The following is a 21,072-nucleotide window of genomic DNA, read 5'->3' as shown; positions in this document are numbered from 1 at the left end:
AGTTCCAAACCCGTCTGTCTCAACTTCCACATTTCTTCTGAAAATGTGAAAGTTGTTACGTGATAATAACATGTCAGTCAGGCTCCACCGATTTAAAAGATTTTTTTAAATCCCTTCTAAAAATGAAACTTAAAGTCTAACCAGCTCAAAACAACAGAGAACTGGGCTTTAAAATATTACTGGTTTGTGTCTGTAATTTGTGGCACAGGCTACAGACAAGCTGTGGTAATCATGTCTAAGAGCTCACTCTGTCTCCACTGTTGTTAGTAAATGGCTCAACTGTAGATTCAACTGCTGATTCTGCTCGGCATTTTCACAGCTTCCAGCCCACCATGACATCTTTATTTTCTTTGCATTTCCGCTCTTGACTTGAAAGTATTCTTGTTCAAAGGCAACAGAAACTTTAAATTGAATACATCTTTCAGTAAAGATGCGAGGGCGACGCATGTGTTCCTGTAAAACTGTTTTTTCTGATCAAAAACAAACATATTTCAAGCTCTTTAATCATTAAGAAAGACAAAAAGGAAACATGTTTACATTTCACTGTTTTATGAATTGAACTCAGTTACAAGGTTGAGTGAATATCCTCTCCACAAGAGAAGTTACAAATAAAGTATTTTCACAAAATAATACTTTCAGTATGTTATGTTCTCGGCACACCGGTTCTTTGTATGCATACAAGGCATTCACGTAGTAACGGTCATCATGTGAGATGATGTTAAAAAAGAGAGAAAAAGACAGAAAAGCACTCTTTGAGTTGCACCGTTATAAATATCCAAACTTCAGTCTCCCTGGCAAAGAGCTTTAAATGTTATACTGAGCTGAAGCATCTGGCCCGTCCATCTGCGAGTGAGTCGCGATAACAAGAAATCATTACCAAAGGGCAAAATGCTGCAAAATGCCTCGTCTTTAATAAGGATCAGCTGTTTCTGTGGCTCGTTAATACCAACTGTGGTGGTAAAAATCTGCTTTTGGCTTTTCAGTTACATCACGCTGACAAAAGGCAAGAAGCTGAAGATCATTTTGACCCAGGCTTTTCTTAGTTCAGTGATAAATGCACTCACATCAAGAGCTAAAACTCTCTCTGTCCGTTCAGTTTTAACGTTGGAAATGCAATTTGTCAGCTATTCTCACAGACAGATGCTGTAACACTCTTCACATTGTTTTTCCACCATTATAAATTCCACACCGTATCTACCTGCCTCACTTTCTTGGCAGTGAGAGAAGAAATCTGGGAAAGCCAGCTTTACAATCACCAAAATCGCTTTCAGTGTTAACTCAGTCCCAGCTAACCCGACTCCAGCTTACAGGAGCTGACATCGCCTCACAGATTAGCTTCAGACATAGAAGCACTTGTGGTCTTTCAGGTTCCTCAGGTAGGAGAAACTCTTGCCGCACTTGTCGCACATGAACTGCTTCTCCCCGGTATGAATCTGCTGGTGCGCCTTCAGGCTGTTGCCCTGGTTGAAGCTCCGCCCACACGTGTCACAGCTGAACGGCTTCTCCCCCGTGTGGATGCGCTGGTGTCGGTTCAAGTTGCCGGTGTTGCTAAAGCATTTCCCGCAGGTGTCGCAGCTGAAAGGTTTCTCTCCTGTGTGGACCACCTTTGGCAGAGAACATTGAAACAACATGTTTAAATCTTTACTAAATTACCCACAAGGTTACTTCCACTGCAGCAGACGTGTTCAGCTACAGCTGCTGCAGAAGAGGGGACTGCGACACATCTACACAAAGTGTACTCATAAACATACACATGAAGTTAATATCAGACCAGGTTGGTATTGCTTAATTCTAACAATCATCTGTCACTTTACGGGGTTACTCAGGGTGTAGCATTTCAATCTGAGCCTCTAACCACACCTTGATTACTGGACCACAAAGCAAAGAGTTATTTTTTTTATCTCCATCATAACTAATGAATAATGGGCTTCATTATTCTGATGCAGCTGCAGTTCACCCTCTGCTCAAGTATGGGACAAACCATAATCCTAATTATACTTATAACTACTGCAATCTCAATTATTTAACAGCAAATGCACATTTAGAGAAGGGAAAAATAAGGTTGGCGCGGGTGAAGTTGTCTAGTGGGGACTTAGACCCAGAAGAGTGGTTGTTTTTATCCACAGAACCGATCTCGCAAGGGGCAACCACTGGTCCCTGCCAGCCTGCAGGTTCCACTGTGGGAGCCTGAGACACCACACAATGATGGAAGGAATCCAGGAAGCAGCAAACTTGCACCTCAGGAGACCGGCACATTAGCTACGATGAGTCATGGAAAGCCGTTAGTTAACTAGTGCCTTGGATCTGCTGTGCCGAAAGCAGACCATATCAGAGATGTTTAAAAGCAGCGGTTAATGATGGCCCTGCTTGGAAAGCAGATTTTTTAGCAAAAATTAATGCAAAAAAGTAATCGCTATATCCTGATCACACAGTTTTTATAACAGCTGGAAGCCAAAATCATCAAGCACTACTCCCTATCTGGACACTATTTAGACATTGCAGCTTAAAAGGCTGGAGTCTGGGTGTCCGTCCTAATGTTGTGGACTGATTTGCATGAATGAGTTTCACCTTGTGCAACAAGCAGCGCAAACCCACCTGATGGGACTTAAGGCTGCTTTGCTGTGTAAACATGCGACCGCAGATATCACAGGAGAACGGCTTCTCCCCGCTGTGCGTTTTCAGGTGAATCTTCAGGTAACTGGACGACTTGAAACTCTTGCCGCAGAGCCCGCAGCTGTGAGGCCGGTCCACCGTGTGATGCTGCTGGTGCGAGCGCAGTTCGGTGATGGAGCTGAGCCGCTGGCCGCAGAGCACGCAGGTGCACGGGATAGTCGCCGCGTGCGTCTGGAGGTGTTTGCGCAGCGAGTCGACGCAGGCCACCGTGGTGCCGCACGCGACGCAGGCGAGCGACTTCTCGTCCACATGAGAGGTCTTCTGGTGCATCTTCAGCGCGCTCTTCTGGATGAAGCGCTTGCCGCAGGTGTCGCAGCTGAAGGGGCGCTCGCCGGTGTGAATCCGCTGGTGGCCTTTCAGAGTGTCGGCCTGGTTGAAGCTTTTGCCGCAAGTCTCGCACCTGAACGGCTTTTCGCCCGTGTGTATGCGCAGGTGGCGCTGCAGGTTTCCTTGTATTGTGAAACATTTGTTGCAGTACTGGCAGTTATAGGCACGCTCCCCAGTGTGGACCATCTGGTGCATCTTCAGGCCGTGCGCCCGGTAAAAGCTCTTACCGCACTGCTCGCAGCGATACGGCCGCACGTCAGCGTGGAGACGCTGGTGGTTTCTCAGGAGCTGCTTCAGGGTGAAACCTTTCCCACAAACATCACAGGTGTGTGGCCTCTCACCTGTATGCAGAAAAGCAAAAACACGCTCACCAACAAACAACGATGAGTACGGTACAATTCTGATGTCATTTTAAGCCGATTAACTGAATGAGTCTCATTATTCTCATCAGTGTAAAGAAACGATTTTCCAAAAACAGTCACGTGCTTTACATGAGGCATGACCAAACATTTCTGGGAGTCCACAAAAATCAAAAGACTGATTTAAATTAGCTGTCTAGCCTAGCTAGTCCAGTTAAATGTCGGCTGTTTTGTCTCCCTAAGATTTTCTTGATTTTGTAAACTAGCCAATATTAGTTTAACTTAACTTTACCAATACATAATTTCACCAAGAAATAAGAGTGTGTTAGGAGGTCAGTCAGCTTGTGGATTCTTTCTGCTCCAATTTCATCAACAAACCTGCCTTCACAGTGTGCACGGGTACAGACTGTGCCTGCTTTAGTATGAAGGATAAAGCCGGAGCTCACCTGTGTGCAGTAACATGTGAGCACTGAGGCTTCGCTGGAACGCAAAGCCTCGGCCACACTGAGAACACTGGAAGGGCTTTTCCACGCTCGCCCCGTGGACGGCCTGGTGGGCTTTGAGCTGCAGCAGCTTGGTGAAGGTTTTCCGGCAGTGTTTGCAGCTCAGAGGCTGCTCCTTCTGACTCTCCTTCTTTGCTTGAGCTTGGTGGGACTTTCCCTTTGCAACACGCTTGGATCTGGTGGTGTATCCTGGGTCGACATCATCTGGATCGTCTGGTTCCGCCTGCCAGAGAGGAAAAGGGATGATTAAATGTTTATTAGTTTAAACGTTGTTGATTGTCAGGTTTAGCTCATCAAATGTTACCTTAACTCAATTTTATGGGCGATGAATATTGCAGTGTATTAACTAATTGTTTCCAGTGCTTGAAAGGTTTCTGGGTATCATAAATTCTTATTTAAATAAAAGGGTGTTAGTATAAGTGAAGAAATATGCCAAAAAACCCAACTCTGTCTAAAATGTTCATCCGCTGACATTAAATTGGACCGATCTCCTAATACAGTACAATAAAATAAAAACTTGTATCTAAAAGCATATATAAAAGTTATTTTTAAAAGCACATGCAATGAAATAATATAGCTTCAAGGTGAAAAAAGAAATAAGTAAGTTAATATAAAACATATCAATGAAGCCAACCTGGTAGTCGGGGTCGTCCTCATCCTGCCAAAACTCATCTCTGTACTGACCAGAGTCAGACGACATCCGGTCGGCTAAGCACTCAAACCCTTCTTCTTTTATTATAACAGGCTGGATGCTGTCCTGACCAGAAGAAAGGATGAGGACAAATTTAGGTTGGCAGGATCCCTCCACACAGGATCTGAAACCTTGTGGAAAGCCTGTGTTCAGCCCTGTGTTATTTTTAAGTTGGTCAGATTTTCTGACTAATCTATGCGATTTGGAAACAGTGAATAAACATGTTCAAGTGATGCGAAGATGAGAAGCAGAAATGGGTAGAAGAGGCGGGACAACGCAAGACTTTACATCATATGTTCTGCCTTTCCACAGATGAATTATGGGCGATCTCTTCACTCCAGCGTCCCCGCTAACCACACCTACGCAGAACAAAAGACAAACATCAGGTTTGTGGTCACTTCTGCTTCGTCAAATACAACAGGGACAGAGTGGAGACGGCAAGAGAAATGACATCAGGGGGAAAAGGTTAAAAAGATTTTCTTTTCCTTTCAGTCATGAAATCTGAGTTTTAAAACAACACCACTTGTGGAATACAAAAGCTAACTAATGTGTTTAAAAGGAAGAACTCCTCACTTCTGCGACTCTTCCTCCCTGAGCGTTGCTCGAGCTGAACAACCTCAATGTCCACCCTCCCCTCCTTTTGCCTGCTGCCTCCCTCCGTCAGCTCCTCCGCGTCCTTCTGACCTCCGCTGCCCTCGAGCGCCAGCTTCAACTCCGTCTCCGCGACCTCCAGTCTCCTCTTCAGGGCCTCGATCTCTGCCACACCCTGCGTCACCTACAATACAAGGACTACTTTAGGATTTCTTGCTGGACTGTTTTAGTGGGTGGATGAATTAAAGCACAAAGGTCGTGTACTTCTAGCCGCAGCGCAGAGGAACATTCATGGAAGAGCTGGCAGATCTTCTCCACAGCTTCTTGAGCCAGAGACGACATGAAGACGCTCAACTGGATCACCTGATGGGAAGAACACAGGCCACTGTCAAATAATGAACCTGATTTAAACTCAATCTGGATTTAAACTCATTCTGGAAGGTTTATTAAATATTCCAAGTTGAGTAAGTAAGTAAGTAAAATTAATTTATATAGCGCTTTTCACAGATAAATATCACAAAGTGCTTTACAACACAGGAAATGGGAATATAAAAACAATATAACAGTAAATAAAACAATGTAAAACAATAAAACTATAAAAACAGCATAAGAAGAAATTAATCAAATGCTTTTCTAAATAAAAATGTCTTCAGCTGTTTCTTAAAAGAATCAATGGGGTCCGTGCAGCGAAGAGACAGTGGGAGAGAATTCCACAACCGTGGTGCCACAGTCTGAAAGGCCCGATCACCACGAGTTTTAAAACGAGTGCGCGGTGCCACCAGCACTCTCTGATCTAATGACCTTAAAGCCCGAGAAGATGTATGTGGTTTCAGCAGGTCAGATAAATATTGAGGAGCCTGACCATGTAGGGCCCTAAAGGTTAGAACTAAAATTTTAAAATGAAACCTAAAATTTACAGGCAACCAGTGAAGGGAGGCCAAGACTGGAGTGATATGCGATCTTCTCTTGGTGCCTGTTAAGAGACGTGCAGCAGCATTCTGCACAGTCTGAAGACGATTTAAGGCTGATTTGTTAAAACAAGTAAAAAGGCCATTACAATAGTCTAAACTAGAAGAAATAAAAGCATGAATAATCATCTCAAGTTCAAGCTTTGATACCATTAGTCTGAGTTTAGAGATATTCCGTAAATGATAAAAACAGTTTCGGACCAGCTGCTTAGAACATTAGACATTGAGCTGTCAAATATGACACCGAGATTTCTAAGGCTTGCTTTTACATAAGGGTCTAAGAAGCTGATATGCTGTCTAATTTCTGGGACCATGTGGTCTGGAGCAATAATTAGAGTTTCTGTTTTATCAGAGTTTAGTTGGAGAAAATTGTCATATAACCATTTGTTGATTTCTATCAGGCAAATTACTTAAATTAGACAATTTATAAAACTCAGACATTTTGAAGGAACAGTATAGTTGGATGTCGTCAGCATAGAGATGATAGGAGATATATTTATAGCGCTTAATAGTTTGGCCTAGGGGAAATACATAAAGTAAAAAGAGAATTGGACCCAGGACAGATCCCTGAGGTACCCCACACGGCAAAACTGTTGATTCTGATGTGACATGATTCATGCAAACAGTAAAAGATCTCTCAGACAGATATGATATAAACCATTTTAAAACAACACCAGTAATCCCAAACAAGTTCTCGAGTGTGTTTATCATGATACTGTGATCTACAGTGTCAAAAGCAGAGCTGAGATCCAACAGGACCAGCACTGTGTATTCTCCAGAGTCTGCTGCCATCAAGATATCATTAGATACTCTAAGTAAGGCCGTTTCAGTGGAATGCAATTTACGAAAATCAGACTGGAAAGTGTCCATAACAGCATTTTTATCCAGGAAATAAAGATTGATCGGTTGAAAGATAATCAGAAAATCTGAGACTGCGTTGTTCAGCAATGTAATGAAGTGAAGAGGACATTGCACTTTGTCACGCGGCAAGATGGTAAAACTTTTCCTTTAAACTCAGAAAAGTGGAATAATTGAAAAGTCCTGACCTGAAAAATCAGGTTTAACACTGATGTGATTATTGATCAGCCAATCAGATCCCGGGATCACAAGCATACAAGGAAAACCCCAAAACCGCACAATAGGGTAACACTATGTGGCAGTCATTATGACCACGGAAGAGTGTGTTATTGATCAGATATCAGCTGATAATCGATCCTGCGCTCTGTGGAAACCTGTAGCTGAGGCGCTTCTAGACATACACTAGATAGATAAGCCCGGGCCTGCTGCCCAACCCAAAATGGCGCCCAGAGGTGGATTCTCCCAGACTTCGTGTACCAGCCCCTCATATTTACGCAAAGTTGAGCCTAAACACATGCTCCATACAGCAGGACGGCGCGGCATCCTGCTGCTCTTTCGCAGCTAACCGAAGCTAACTGCTAGTTCTTCTATTTCTATGCTCGGCCGGTTGTCGGGACGACAGTTGGCGGAAGCGTCGGCTCGTGAGAAACCGGGACCAATGCGGGGACCAGAACCGGCCCGGATACCCGACGACCGTAAACCATCTTATACCTTATGCTGTACCTTATCCTCCGGGGACCCGTGCGTGTCTTCGGCCACACATGATGTCTCTTGTGTACGCGGAGGATCCGAGGCGCCGATAACTTTGTTCATCTCTGACACCGCCGCGTTCACCATGATCTCCAAAATGGCGCAAACCTGCGGCTCCAGGTCCGCCATGCTGACTGATTGTGATGTTTATTTCGCATCTACAAATGCGTCATGAAACTTCTGCGCTGCCGCACTGTTGTTGTTATGGTGAAAAAAAACTCATGCCGATCATTCACAACACGAAGCCATGTACTATTTCCTAGTTCATACTTTTCAGAATAAAATCACGTTTCTAATTTGTCTTTTCAGTATAAGTGCTTATCACTGTATATCATTTGTCTTATCTTATCAGCTTTAACTGCATTCACTTGCAAGAAACGTGCCACACTAATTTTGTTTGTTTGAATTGTGTTATTTGGATAAAAATATAGTAACAAAAATGTATCCATCCTATTTGTTCAATATACCGTATACCATGTTTGATTTTATTGCGAAAAGCCCTAACGGAAACGGTATAGCATCGAGTTTGCATTGAAACTCCCTCCAGTGGCCAAAGTGAGTAACTACAACACTTACAATTCCACGACCAGCAGAGACGTTAAAACGTTAAAATGACCCTTTAACAGTCAGGGTATACACAATCTGAAGTTAACAGAGTTGTAAACATTTATATAATTCCATGTTATCAAGCTATATTAAGCAAACACGGGTAAGAGGCGGTGGTCTGCGCTTCTGATCAGACTGTTTTTAATTTCAAAATAAAAAAATGTAAATTAAGAGATTTTTGTTGTTTTGACCATTTTATTCAATAGTGTAGGAAAACTGAGACTTTAGACCAGGTGAAAATATAAATATATAATGTATAAATACAAAACTTTCATATTTTACGTCATGCTGAGAGATCACTAAAAGATTGCCAACTATATCACAATCATTGGAAGGCAAAATGGAAGAAAATACAAATCTGATTAATGGCCCATCCTTGAGCAACGCTCCCAGAATGCATCACTCATCTGGCTCCATGGACAATGACTGGTTTGCTCGAGTCGTCACCATCAGGACGCTGTGAGTGCGTCCCCCAAAATTTTCTGGAATTTCTCGCTGCAGTTGTGTTTCTTCAGGAGCCTTGAGTCTGAGAATCCAAGTCCACAGCTGCTGCAGGAGTACGGTCTTTCCCCCGTGTGGGTCTGCATGTGAAACTTGACGTGCCCGAGTTGCCTGAACCTCACGCCGCAGACCTCGCACTCATACGGCTTCTCTCCGGTGTGGATCAGCTGATGTCTCTGGTAGTTCGTGTACATGCGGAAGGCTTTGCCGCATTGCTCGCATTTGTGCGGCTTTTCTCCAGAGTGCTGCAGCTTATGGATCTTGAGCGCCTGACGGATGATGAACCTCTTCCCGCACACGTCACACCCGAAGGGCTTCTCTCCCGAGTGGACCCGCTGGTGGTAGTCATAGGTGGCTTTGTAGAAGAAGGACTTCCCGCACGGGTCGCAGTGGTACTGCATGTGACCCGTGTGAATGAGCTCGTGTTTCTTCAGGGAACACGCAGTGTCGAAGCCCTTGTGACAGGTGCCGCAGCTGAACGGCGTCACGTCCACTATCGTCCTGTCCTGCCGGTAGATTACTCTGCGCCTGCCCCGCTCCCGTGACCGTCTCCTCATGACCTGCCCATGCTTCTCGTCATGAGTTACGCTCTGGTGTCTCCTCAGGTGGCAGTTGTACAGAAACGTCTTCCCACACAGGTCGCACATGTACGGCTTTGAAGCGCCGTGAAGGAGCATGTGTGCTTTCAGCTTGTTGGCCTGAATGAAACCCTTCCCGCACACCTTACATTTGAACGGCCTCTCGCCCGTGTGGATGTGCATGTGTCTCTTCAGGTTCTGAGGCAGGGTGAAGCCAGCACCGCACGTCTCACAGGTAAACATCTTCCCTCTGTGGACCGCCTGGTGCGTCCTGAGCGATCGTCTCTTTATAAAAACCTTGCCGCACACTGTGCATTTGTACGGGTGCTCTCCAGTGTGGATGCTTCTGTGACACTGAAGGGTGAAGGCGTATTTGAAGCTCTCTCCACACTCGGAGCATTTGTGCGGCTTCTCAACCGTGTGCACGAGCTGGTGGGACTTTAGGCTGTATTTGGTCTTGAAGCCCTTCCCGCAGGTGGAGCAGGCAAACGGCCTTTCATCCGTGTGCACCACCTGATGCGTCTTCAGCCCCATTTTTGTTTTGAACTTCTTCTGGCAGAGCTCGCACTCGTAGCTGGCATACTTCTTCTCTTCGTGTCGCAGCAGGTGGTACTCAAAAGTCGCTGCGTTCCTGAACTTTCTCGGGCACTGGTCGCAGGTGAAAGGTCGCTGCTCTTTGTGGATGTTCATGTGCTTCATCAGGTGGAAGAGTCGGTTAAAAGTCTTGTTACAGATGTCACACACAAACACTCTGCCTTTCTTCAAAACCTCTGCTTCCAGACGCTTTTGGCTCTCGGTGTATTCGGGCTCAGCTGAGTCCGCGGAGGTACAATCTGCTGTGGCGTCTAAACAAAAGGAAAGATCAAAGTTTACACATATGATGCAGGAGAAGAAGCTCATTTATCATCACTTCTTACTGTGAAATCATCACAGCCAAACATTCATGATTGATTTGTTAGCTAATGAACAGACTCTGTATAATCCTCCTGTCTGACGGCAATATGTCTGTGAAGGTTCTCAGTCATCCAGGTCATCGTAGTCTAAGGAGCTTGGAAAGAAAAGTGTCTGGACTTCTTTAGCTTGCTTGAAGACGTTTCACCTCTCATCCGAGAAGCTTCTTCAGTTCTAGGGTCAAATGGTGGAGACGCTTTTCTTTCCAAGCTCCTTAGGCCTCCCGTCTGACTTTAATAATGAGAATAATTGATAAAGTTACCTTCATTCTTTACAGATGTCACAGAGCGGGAAACCCAAGTGTTCCCATTAAGACTAAGTTTTAGCAGCTTGCACACTGGCTTTACTTTTAAGACCCAAAGGCTAATTTAATGCTGTCTAAGGTTAGGATGCCCAGCCCCACAGCATTATAAGTCATCCATCCAGCCATCTTCTACCACTCATCTGGGTGGCAGATAAGCTCAACTATATCCTGCCAGTATCTCCTGACATCATGCACATGCTCCTTTGCTCAGGGAGTTGATGTTCCAGGTGCCACAAGGTGATTTTGGAAGCCAGGGATCAGAGAGCCATAACCTGCACCTCCACCCAATCCACAAATCACCAGACCCTACAACCCTTCCTGTGGGCCCCATGGGCTAAAACCCGCCCACCATACCCTTCTATCCCACAAAGGCTGGTGGGTAGGACCACAGTAAACAGGTCCCATGCAGGGTACACTGAACCTTTTTATACTCAGCACAGGGGATGTCTGAAGATCTGATCTGAACTGCTCTTAGTGTGAACGCTCACCCACGACCAATTTGTCATGTTTCTGGTTATTTTCTAATTTAAAATCTGAAATCACACATTATCAGAGTCTTTGTTAGTTTGTTTTACTGAAAATAATTTCTATATTAACCATTTAAATTCTCACCCAGTCCATTGTCTGGTAAAGAAACTGCTTCCATCACCTCCTCCATCACTTCTCCACCTTCTGAACCTGAAGAATCTATACAGAATGAAAACAAAGAGATTAATCATGGCTGAAATCAGCTGCAGGTTGAAAATTTGTTTTCCTCTCAAACTGAATTTGTGCAGGAAGCCCGTCTAGCTGACAGTTGACGAGAGTTGTAAGATTTTCAGGGCTCGTATTTACACCTTGAACCAGGATTTGACACAACAGGCGGCCCAATGTATCTCATCAACAAATGTATCCACCGATCAGCTTTCAGAATGTCAACTGTGAAACAAACTGCCTATTAGCAGGCAATTTCTTTCTTGCTTCACTACCATGTTTTCAAAATAAAATAACAAAGCTTTTCTTGGTGCAGTGGAAAGCAGGAAGTCTGCGGCAATGGTGCAGGACTCCACAGTGGAAGCATTTCACATGGATTTGTGACTAAAATAGATGTGTGTATACTGGGAAAAGCATTTAGGACCACTTAAAGCTGTGATGAGACAGTGAAGCCTTTTACTGAAAGGACAGCAGCAGCACTTGTTACTGTAATCAACATCGATAAGAATACTTTATCAAAGCACCTGTTCAGCAAGTTAAAGGCAAAGCTCCAATCCACCACTGGTCTGTGTCACACAGTGACAAAGCTACAAAATAAAGAACAAATATAAAAAATAAAAGCTATCTGATTGATGTCCCAACTTACTTTGCTAGAATATTTAAATTTGGGAGATTTTTTTATGACCCTTGCTGCAGGCTGAAAGCAGCCAACCGCTCTGTGTTTCTAGGAGAGACACCTGCAGCATGCAGGGTGAGTCTGAAGAGCAATATGGGATGTACCACTAAAAAAGAAACAACCCATATTTTCATCATCTGGGACCTTTCATGGAAACTTACCAGTATCACATCCACCATCCACTTCAGCAGCAGGAGCAGGAGATGATGTGGAGACGCTCTGCACAGCAGCATCAGATGTCTGGTTGACTCTTTGCACTCGTGCAGCAGCAGCAGCAGGAGGTGCTGGTGCTGTGAAACCCTGCACCCCTGGAGCATCTGTAGAACCAGGAGGACATATTTGACCGACTCTTTGAATTCCAGCAGGAGCTGGTGAAGAACCACTGCCTCCCTCTGCTACTTTATCTGTCCTTATTTTTAACTTCCCCAGTGGCTTCAGGGTAAAGACCTGCCCGCTCTGCTTAAACAGGACTGGGCAGCCATTCAGGACGTTCTCTCTCCACACTCTGGCATTTTCAAAGCTTTCAGTCACGGTCTTTAGCTCACTCTCCAGCCGTCCCACTTTGGCCTTCAGAGTCCTGTTTTCAGCGAGCAGCAGCAAAGACACCTGGGAGAAAACGGTGCTGATCTTTCTTGTTGCCTCACATGCTAACATCTCCAGAGTGCTGTCAAAATCCAACTGTGAGGATTAAAACACAGAGGAACCAAAGTTTATTTAGGAACTAAACCAAAGCACATGTTATCAGTGTAAACACAACATCAGATACATTTACCGCCATCGGTAGAGCTTGTATGAAGCGTTATGATAAAAATCATAATCACAATTACTTCACTACTTATCACTGACTGCGTGATAAGTAAATCTTGAAAAAAAGCGAGAATTATCGCAGCACATCACTGTTTAATCACTACAATCTTGTTTTAAAAACTGGCGGAAGTTGAAGCTAACTGCGCAGCCCTGGAAATATTTGAACAAAGTAAAAGCAAAGATTAAAACCTAGTACTATAATCCAGCTCCTGTAATCTTAGGATAACATTCACTTTATTTAAAAAAAAAAAAACTAAAAAAAAACAAAACTTTGAGGGTTTTTTTTAGCTAGCTTCAGCTTGACGAACGTCCGCCATCTTTGTTTTGCTTGGCGTCGTTGCCCTTCATCGTGATTGTACTCCATCCGTCCACTCTCACCCGAGCACAGAGTCTCTGGCGTTTTTAACGTATCTGGTGTGCGTTGATAATAAACCGGATCTAAAAAAAAAACACTAACCGCTGACTTACCTTACGGTTCATAATCTGTTCCTCTGCGTCGTTTTCTACTTTGGAATTTCCAATAACATCGACAGCGACCCGGATAACCGTCTCCATGATACACTTTGTTTCTGAATAAAACACCAAGTTTTCTGACATTTTCCCTCTGCGGATAAAAACTGTTCACTACAAGCGCAGAGAACTTGCCACTGTGTTAGCCCCATTCATTCAGGAAATGGAAGTAGTCCAACTGTAGAAATTTCAAAATAAAACTCATACAAAGCGCTTTGACTGCAAATGTTATTTAATTGCAATTTCGAGCAAGAAAAATAGACACATCTCAGAGAACTGAAATATAAAGTTATTAGAAAGTCACTTTACACTTCGACTTCCATTTTAAAAATGATTAACCTTTCACTGGGATTTTTGGGAATTCACAAAACATAAATTACTACTTTAAGAATTCTTAAAAAAAAAAAAAAAAAAATCAATTAAAATGCCCAAATTTTCACTTAAATTTCAACAGGCAAAAACTCCTACATTACCTTCAGAACATTTGAAGATGTATCCTACCTTAATAGCTCAAATTTTAGGTTTCATACAAGTAACTTTCATGTTTCACCAGATTTTTAAACAGCTGAGGTTAAAGAAACAAAATAATAATACAAAACATAAATGCCACAACAATACTGCTAACCTCTACTGATCAAAAAGCTGATATCGAATTGACAGCTATTAAATCACGCTTAATCAGTCCCTTAACTCAGGTGCCAGTGTTATAGCTGTTTTTCACACCCACTTTTCCCACATGATATCAGATATCAGCAAACACAAGGACATTTATCTACATCAGTGTCTGTGTTACATTATATTAGGCTGGCATAAAACTTTAGTCAAGTTATTTGTTGATGCCCAGATAAGTTAACATTAGTTGGTTTTAACATAGTTGCTGGTCCAGAATTTCACCAAAACTTTAATACCTCTTCAATCACAGGTAACCCTACCAGCTCTCCCCAGGACATTTTATTAAGTTATTTCTGTGTCACACTGGAGCCGTTTTCATGCATGCACTGCAGCTTGCAACTGATTTTCTAGTTGATTAAACTCGAGAATAGAAGACAACTAGTCAACTAATCTGATGGATGAAGATAAACATCAATCTTACAAATGTTGTATTTGTATTAAAAAGCCATTTGAACCAATTAACAAATTCTTTAAATGTCAATGTGTGACACCGTACACCGTGTAAAACTCTGCTCAGTTTTTTTGCAGACTTGCTGCATAAGGATAAGTCAGAAATTCCTTAACAAAAATTAGTGGGAGGATTTTGCAAAGCCAGAGGTCCAAAGAGCCAATCAACAGCTGTACACCAGCAGCCACATGTGTTTACTCATTACTGTAGCAAATATGTAGTTTAGCATACTTGTGAGTTATATCTAGAGTTACTGTTTGCATTTTGAATCAACTCAGAGCTGTCTGGTGGCAGAAAACAGACTCTGGCTTGAAACGTTGAGCAAACACCGAGCTTGTAAAGCTTTTTGTAGCAATTTTTTTAATGTGACAGGTGAGTCAATAAATGTACCTTCAAAATAAAAGCCCAGATTCATCCAGAGGTGGCTGTGAAACCTTGTAGATACACTTTTTTTTTGTTTCTTTCACGCCTGTGCAGAATGTGCTTATGCATCGCCCCAGTCAAACAGAGATTGAACTGACACAACATATAACCGTTCCTGTAGCACAAAGTCGTACAGCACTGTGCTGATTAGCGGGGCTGTCATCCATCTTTCAGTCACACAGAGACATCGAGAACTGAAATACAGTGCCGTGTGAGACCCAACAGTTAACTGGCATTAAATGAATAAAAGATGACGTTAGTTTAAATGATTAATATTGCCGGCACCTTTTAGAAAGAGCGGCAACATTCAAATGTCTACTCTATTAACCAAGGACATGCCAAGATCAGTACCTCTTCTAGGTACTTTTTGTTATACCCATGTGCAAATTGTAACCAACCTCCAGGGGGCACTGTCTCACTATGTTTTCAGACGTGAGCTGCTCTTCTTCTAACTTTCGATATTTCACATTTTCCTCAAGAGGCTTTGCACTTTTAAGGCTGCCACTACCTCGCAATGATTTGCCTGGTTTACTCGCTGCATCGGCTCATGGTACAAATTCACACTACACAAAAGTACGACCCCAGCTGATCCCTCTTTAACACAGTAGTCAGATCTTTCAGACATGAAGTCATAACAGCTGTTTTTTTTTTTTTTTAACATTTTGTTAACTGTTCTAGTTGATGTTCGACGGTTTTAACCAAGAATTTACAGAGAGAGCGCTGTTAAAAACCACCAAGTTCACCGCAGAGTTATTTAGCAATAGGATTAGGGTTAAGCTGCACAAGCATACAGATCTTACAAACTTCACCCCTACCGCTAACCAAAAGCAACGACCAAGTGGTTGAAGAAGAGGTTAACTGATGGAGGTGCTTGATGCAGTCTGTGCAGTATAGAGTCCACATGATGTGTGATGGGGTGCATGTGAGAGAAGAGCAGACAATTGTCCAGTGAATTCCCAGCGAGTGAATGGAGGTCAGGCTTCCGGTCTGTGGCCAGGGGGCACCCTCCACTTCACTAAACTGCAAGTTTCTAGAAAAGCGAGGCAAATAATTTCCTGCTCAGTGCTGCAGTTAAAGTACAGATGACGCCCCACCGGACTTCATGTATGAAAACAGCTTTGTTCAGCTAAGCAAAAAGGCACCAGGCCATGGGTAACTAATGCCTCCATTTCATTTATTAGTCCTACTTGCTATCAGGTGATAGCAGTCCCACGTCACCTACGACCCGTCACAGCTGTGCTTCTTGAGCTGCCGTGAATCAGAGAAGCCTCGGCCACACTGCTGGCAGGAGTAGAGCTTCTGCCCTGTGTGGATTTGCAGGTGGGACTTGAGCTGATTGGACTGGTGGAACTTCCTCTGACAGTACACGCACTCGAACGGCTTCTCGCCCGTGTGGATCCGCATGTGTCTGTAGAAGTTGCCGTCCGTTCTGAAGGCCTTGCCGCACTGGTCGCATTTGTACGGCTTCTCGCCCGTGTGAATGCGCTCGTGCTGCTTTAGACTCGCGGCATGGAAAAAACGCTTCCCGCACACGTCGCAAACGAACGGCTTCTCGCCCGTGTGGCTCCGCTGATGATAGCTGAAAGAGTATTTGTTGTGGAAGGACTTCCCACAGATGCCGCAGTTGAACTCCTTGTGCTCGCTGTGGCCTTTTTCGTGAAGTTTGAGCGAGCACGCGGCGCTGAAACCTTTCAGGCATATTTTGCAGCTGTACGGTTTAACCAGCGACTTGTTCTGCCGTCGGGTCTGGAAGAAATTCTGCGTGCCGTCCGACTGCTCGCTCCTGTCGGCGTGCACGTACCTCTGATGTATCTGCAGCCTGCAGTTGAACAGGAAGGTCTTCCCACACAGATCGCACATGAACGGCTTTCTGGCGCCGTGGATGAGCATGTGGGACTTGAGCTTGTTGTTGTCTGAGAAGCTCTTGCCGCACTCCTGGCAGCTGAATGGCTTCTCTCCTGTGTGGATGCGAAGATGCCTTTTCAGGTTGTTATTCAAGCTGAACCTCGCTCCACATATGTGACAGGTGAAAGGCTTCTCTCCCGTGTGGACCACACTGTGTCTTTTCAGAGCCGTGCCGGTCCTGTATGACCTGTTGCACACGGAGCACACGAAGGGACTGTCGCCTGTGTGCTTCCTCTTATGCACAGTCAGCGAGTGGGCATATTTGAAGGTCTCCTCACACATTGTGCATTTATACTTTTTGGTGTTTGTGTGAACCATCTGGTGGAAGCGAAGCGTGTCTTTGCTCTTGAACTCCTTCCCGCATGTCACGCAGCTGAAGGGCCTTTCTTCCGAGTGCACGGCCATGTGACACTTGAGCTGAACCGACGTCTTGCAGGTCTTGTCGCAGAGCTGGCACTTCAGCAGCTGCTTCCATTTCTCGTGGCGTAACAGGTGGTTTTCCAGAGACTGCTTGATTCTGAACGTTTTCCCGCACTGATCGCAGGAGAATGGCTTCGGAGGCTTCGATCGCTGGTGACGCTTGAGATGGTTCTGAAGCGACTCCTCTTTCCTGTACGATCGTTTACACTGAGGGCACGGGAAGGGCAGCGGGGCTTTCGTTGCCTCGTGGCGCAAAACGTGATTTTCCAGAGACGCCTTCTCTAGGAAACTCCTGCCACACTGATCGCAAGGAAAAGGCTTCTTGTGGACCTTCATGTGTTTCTTCAGTTCGCCTTTCCAGTGAAAACCGAGGTCGCAGTGCTCACAGAAGAACCGCCTCGCTGTCTGCGAATCCGTCTTTCTCAGTCGTCTGCCAGGCTCTTCAGCTGACTTGCTTTGTTTCTCCTCGCTGCCGTTGTCAACGGAAACTGGAAATTAAGGCACAAATGTACAGATTGTTATTATCCATTTCCACCCACACAACCCCCTCCTAAATCTCAAATCAACATGTTTATAGTCACATCTGAAAGCAACACCGGTACCTGCTTCACTATTAGCAGGTGCTCTTCTCGTTCGTCTTGTCCTCCCAGAAGCTCCTCCTTCCAAAGACTTCTGTGACACAACAGAATAAATCTGAGTTTGCATGAAAAGACTTTCTAAGCATCTCAACTAAAACATCCTAACACGCTGAATCTGTGAATGCAGCTGACAAGCCTTAGGATCTACTGTTTTCCAAATGGAGACATGAATGTGTCAAACGGAAACATCCGACCTTCTCCTGTGTTGAGTCGAGACCGCTGACAGTACTGGAGTCAGGACTGGGGACATTTTGAGGTGTAGAGCCCGGCGAGGCCGCCGGTTTGAGCACGATTGCTGCAGCTCCCTTTGTTTCTGAGACGGCCGATGACTGCGCTACGATTTGGCTGGCACCAACCAACAGCACCGTGGGAGCGGAGCTGACTCTGCCCACGAGCACCATGGGGGCAACCGCAGGTTTGGGGACGGTCACCGATGCAGCCGTGGAGGTGGGGACGACTTCAGCAGCTCCTGCAGAAATGGGAAGCGGGTCTGGATTTGATTCTTCTGCAGCTGATTCTGGGGCGTCTGGACTGGTGGACACTGACAGCACAGGACCTCCTGCATTTAAAGACAAAGTTACACATTGTTAATTAATGAACTCACTGCCTGAGGGGAGCTGCACTTGACTACTTGGCTTCTTCTTCTATCAAATATATGATAATCGACATTATGTTTAACATGTTTATCATCATCCCAAAAACTCTAATTTATTTGTAATTTAGTTGAACTCGAGCTGAGATGACTTGCTAAAGAGGTTCAATCTAGAAGGTTACAAAAAGGTTTCCACATCAGGAACAGCTGCCCTTGTAGATGAGCTTTAAAATAAACGTTTACCTACATGATTAACTGGTGTCCCCTCCAAAATTCCCTTTTTCCAACCATATTTTTCTTTAACTTGATTTACATGTTGAGTTCAAAGGGAAGAGACATGGTTTTAAATTCAATAACAGCATAAATAAACAGGCAGGATTATACTCCTGAGATAAATAAACACAAAAAGGAGACAGAATAAAGCCTCGCTACTAAAACTGTGTCTGAATGGATCAGATGTACGAGTGATTCACTTTTAGAAACCGAATCACTTGGCTTATTGTAAATTGCCATTTTGCTGCATATTGCACAATTAATCAGCACACCAATTAAAAAAGGACTCTGCCTCGAGGCCCAGTTTGAAGCTCATGTGTTAAACTAACAGCATGTGGGGTTAAAACTTTAATCATATGTGCACATTTTCAGCTATATCAACTTTTGTAGCAGGAAATTAACTAGACATATAATTATTTTCTTTCTTTTTTGCCATATTGTTAACCCTATATTTGAAAACAGCAAAATAAAACTGGAAATTATGCTTCACCCAAATATTTTTAGTGGCCCCCATATGGAAAAACTAAACATGAAAAAGAAAATGAGAATGCGTAGCGTGTGTATAGTCATATATCTGGCCCTTGATTGGATCTGCAGTTCCCGGGTGAATTTGAGAAAATACCCCACAACTCAAAGATGATCCTTCATAAATCAATCTCGATCAGAATGATTGATCGATTAGTTGATATGTGACTGCTTCTCACCCATCACTGAGCCGTCTTGCAACAGGACGTGAGTCGGGCCCTCACTGATGGTCTTCAGCTCCTTCTCCAGCTGCTCCATGTCTCTGCCCAGCTGCCCCACTCTGGCCTCCAGCTCCTGCTCGAGCTGACCGGCTTTCCTCTGGAGCACGTCCTCCAGCTGCTCCACTTTGGCCCGCAGAGCCTCGTTCTCCTCGAATAGCTCCGAGGAGAACTCCGTAAACACTTTGTGGATCTGCACCACCAGAGACTTCTCTATCTCTTGGATCTCGCCCATCCTCGCCTTTTCCCACTCCGTGTTTGGCGCCTCTTTCGCCAACACATCCCTAAAGACAGACAGAGTCGCCTGGATGGCCACTTCCACAATCGACGCCACTTCGCTGCCGAATCTCGGCTCCATGTTTGTTCACACGAACTCTCCGCCTGCTGTGTCCGAAACTCCGCAGCGCATTTTGAGCCCCAGTGAGGGGTTAAACCGGGTCCAGCTGGACTCAAAACACAACACTCCTTCTTCCGTATCAACCGTCCCGTCCTTTCGTTCCCTGTGCACCTTTGAAAACCTTCCGTGTTGCATTTCCGCCTCCGGGGTCACACACGCTTAGAAAATAAAAGCCCCTTCTATCTACTTCTCGTTTATTCAACTAAGATTCTAACTTAAAATAACTAAAATAAAAAGTAGCAGCTTTTTTTTAATTAAAAGTTTAAGTGAATTTCCGAGATAAGGATTTTATTAATTTATAATATTCAAGTGAATGTTTTACACTTTTGTGCATAAAAGCCCCAAACACATTCAAATTCAGTGAATGAAAAAAACATAATTAATCTTTAAAATTTTAAATAATAACTGTGTTTTTTTTTCGGAATGGTAAAGACCCGAATTCTTAAGTGTATAAAGCATAATCTGTAGTTTCTGATGCCAAAATATGACTTTTATTTGTATTAGGCTGTAGTAGTACTCATATTTGTGCACTTTAGGATCTCTCGACACACATTCAGATATATAATCATTGTCGAATCATTTACCTCAATTACATATCTTAAAATGATATTTCTTTTTTTAATTTATAAAAAAGCACTTTGAAGGCTTAAATTCTGACCACGTCATATTTCCCCACTTTTCCCTCTTCTGCATCAATCTTAGATTTAAAGTGAACTGTACTCATTGATCACTGTGCAGAGAAACAATAAGAAAACCGCATTTGGGTCTGTTAACAGTTAAACTTGTTGTTGATGTAAATTTCTAACTAGCCGATCACAGGGGTGCAACTCAGTGCTTTTAGGGACACTTGCATGTAGTCACTGAAATATGCTGAAGTTGAACCTGAACATCCGAATGTGTTCGGGTGATTTATGTGACTCTGAACATGGCGTGGTTGTTGGAGTTAGCTGGGCTGGTCTGAGTATTTCAGAAACTGCTGACTTACTGGGATTTCCCCACACTACCCGCTCTACAGTTTACAGAGAATGGTCTGAAAAGGAGAAAGTGCAGTTTTCTGGGCAAAAATGCCTTTTTGATGTCAGAGGAGATTGGCCAGACTGCTCTGAGCTGATAGGAAGACAACTATAACTAAAATAACCAATCATTACAAGCAAGATATGAAGAAGAGCATCTATGAATGCTTGGAGCAGATGAGCTACAGAAGCAGAAGACCAC

The 21,072-nt window shown here is 44.0% G+C and overlaps 3 protein-coding genes across 6 annotated transcripts; all 3 read right to left on the bottom strand.

Moving 5' to 3' along the window:
* Nucleotides 1-486: 486 nt before the first annotated feature.
* Nucleotides 487-8,376, bottom strand: LOC146503813 (uncharacterized). Of its 2 annotated transcripts, none has more exons than XM_085183879.1 (8): nt 7,682-8,376; nt 5,409-5,507; nt 5,127-5,328; nt 4,842-4,912; nt 4,497-4,619; nt 3,806-4,085; nt 2,596-3,341; nt 487-1,604 (listed from the first exon to the last, which is right to left on the bottom strand). In XM_085183879.1, exons 1-8 carry the CDS (start codon nt 7,847-7,849, stop codon nt 1,338-1,340), a joined length of 1,956 nt encoding a protein of 651 aa, XP_085040005.1. In that variant the 5' UTR covers nt 7,850-8,376; the 3' UTR covers nt 487-1,337. The 2 variants fall into 2 exon arrangements, with proteins under 2 accessions (XP_085040005.1, XP_085040006.1); XM_085183880.1 differs by having other exon boundaries at nt 7,694-8,376.
* A 125-nt stretch (nt 8,377-8,501) lies between these two features.
* LOC146503812 (uncharacterized) lies at nt 8,502-14,705 on the bottom strand. 3 transcript variants are annotated; one of them, XM_085183876.1, is made up of 4 exons: nt 13,305-14,705; nt 12,191-12,707; nt 11,258-11,347; nt 8,502-10,250 (listed from the first exon to the last, which is right to left on the bottom strand). In XM_085183876.1, exons 1-4 carry the CDS (start codon nt 13,431-13,433, stop codon nt 8,776-8,778), a joined length of 2,211 nt encoding a protein of 736 aa, XP_085040002.1. In that variant the 5' UTR covers nt 13,434-14,705; the 3' UTR covers nt 8,502-8,775. The 3 variants fall into 3 exon arrangements, with proteins under 3 accessions (XP_085040002.1, XP_085040003.1, XP_085040004.1); XM_085183877.1 differs by having other exon boundaries at nt 11,273-11,347; XM_085183878.1 differs by lacking the exon at nt 13,305-14,705 and adding an exon at nt 12,802-13,292.
* A 140-nt stretch (nt 14,706-14,845) lies between these two features.
* On the bottom strand, nt 14,846-20,175 carry LOC146503811 (uncharacterized). The gene is made up of 4 exons (XM_085183875.1): nt 19,422-20,175; nt 18,047-18,411; nt 17,817-17,886; nt 14,846-17,702 (listed from the first exon to the last, which is right to left on the bottom strand). Exons 1-4 carry the CDS (start codon nt 19,816-19,818, stop codon nt 16,108-16,110), a joined length of 2,427 nt encoding a protein of 808 aa, XP_085040001.1. The 5' UTR covers nt 19,819-20,175; the 3' UTR covers nt 14,846-16,107.
* Nucleotides 20,176-21,072: the final 897 nt, after the last annotated feature.

This window comes from Neolamprologus multifasciatus, chromosome 14 (genome assembly GCF_963576455.1).
Source record: "Neolamprologus multifasciatus chromosome 14, fNeoMul1.2, whole genome shotgun sequence".
NCBI classification, from domain to species: Eukaryota; Metazoa; Chordata; class Actinopteri; order Cichliformes; family Cichlidae; genus Neolamprologus; species Neolamprologus multifasciatus.
The sequence above is the reverse complement of the archived record's forward strand: the minus strand, read 5'-3'. Positions and strand labels throughout refer to the sequence as shown.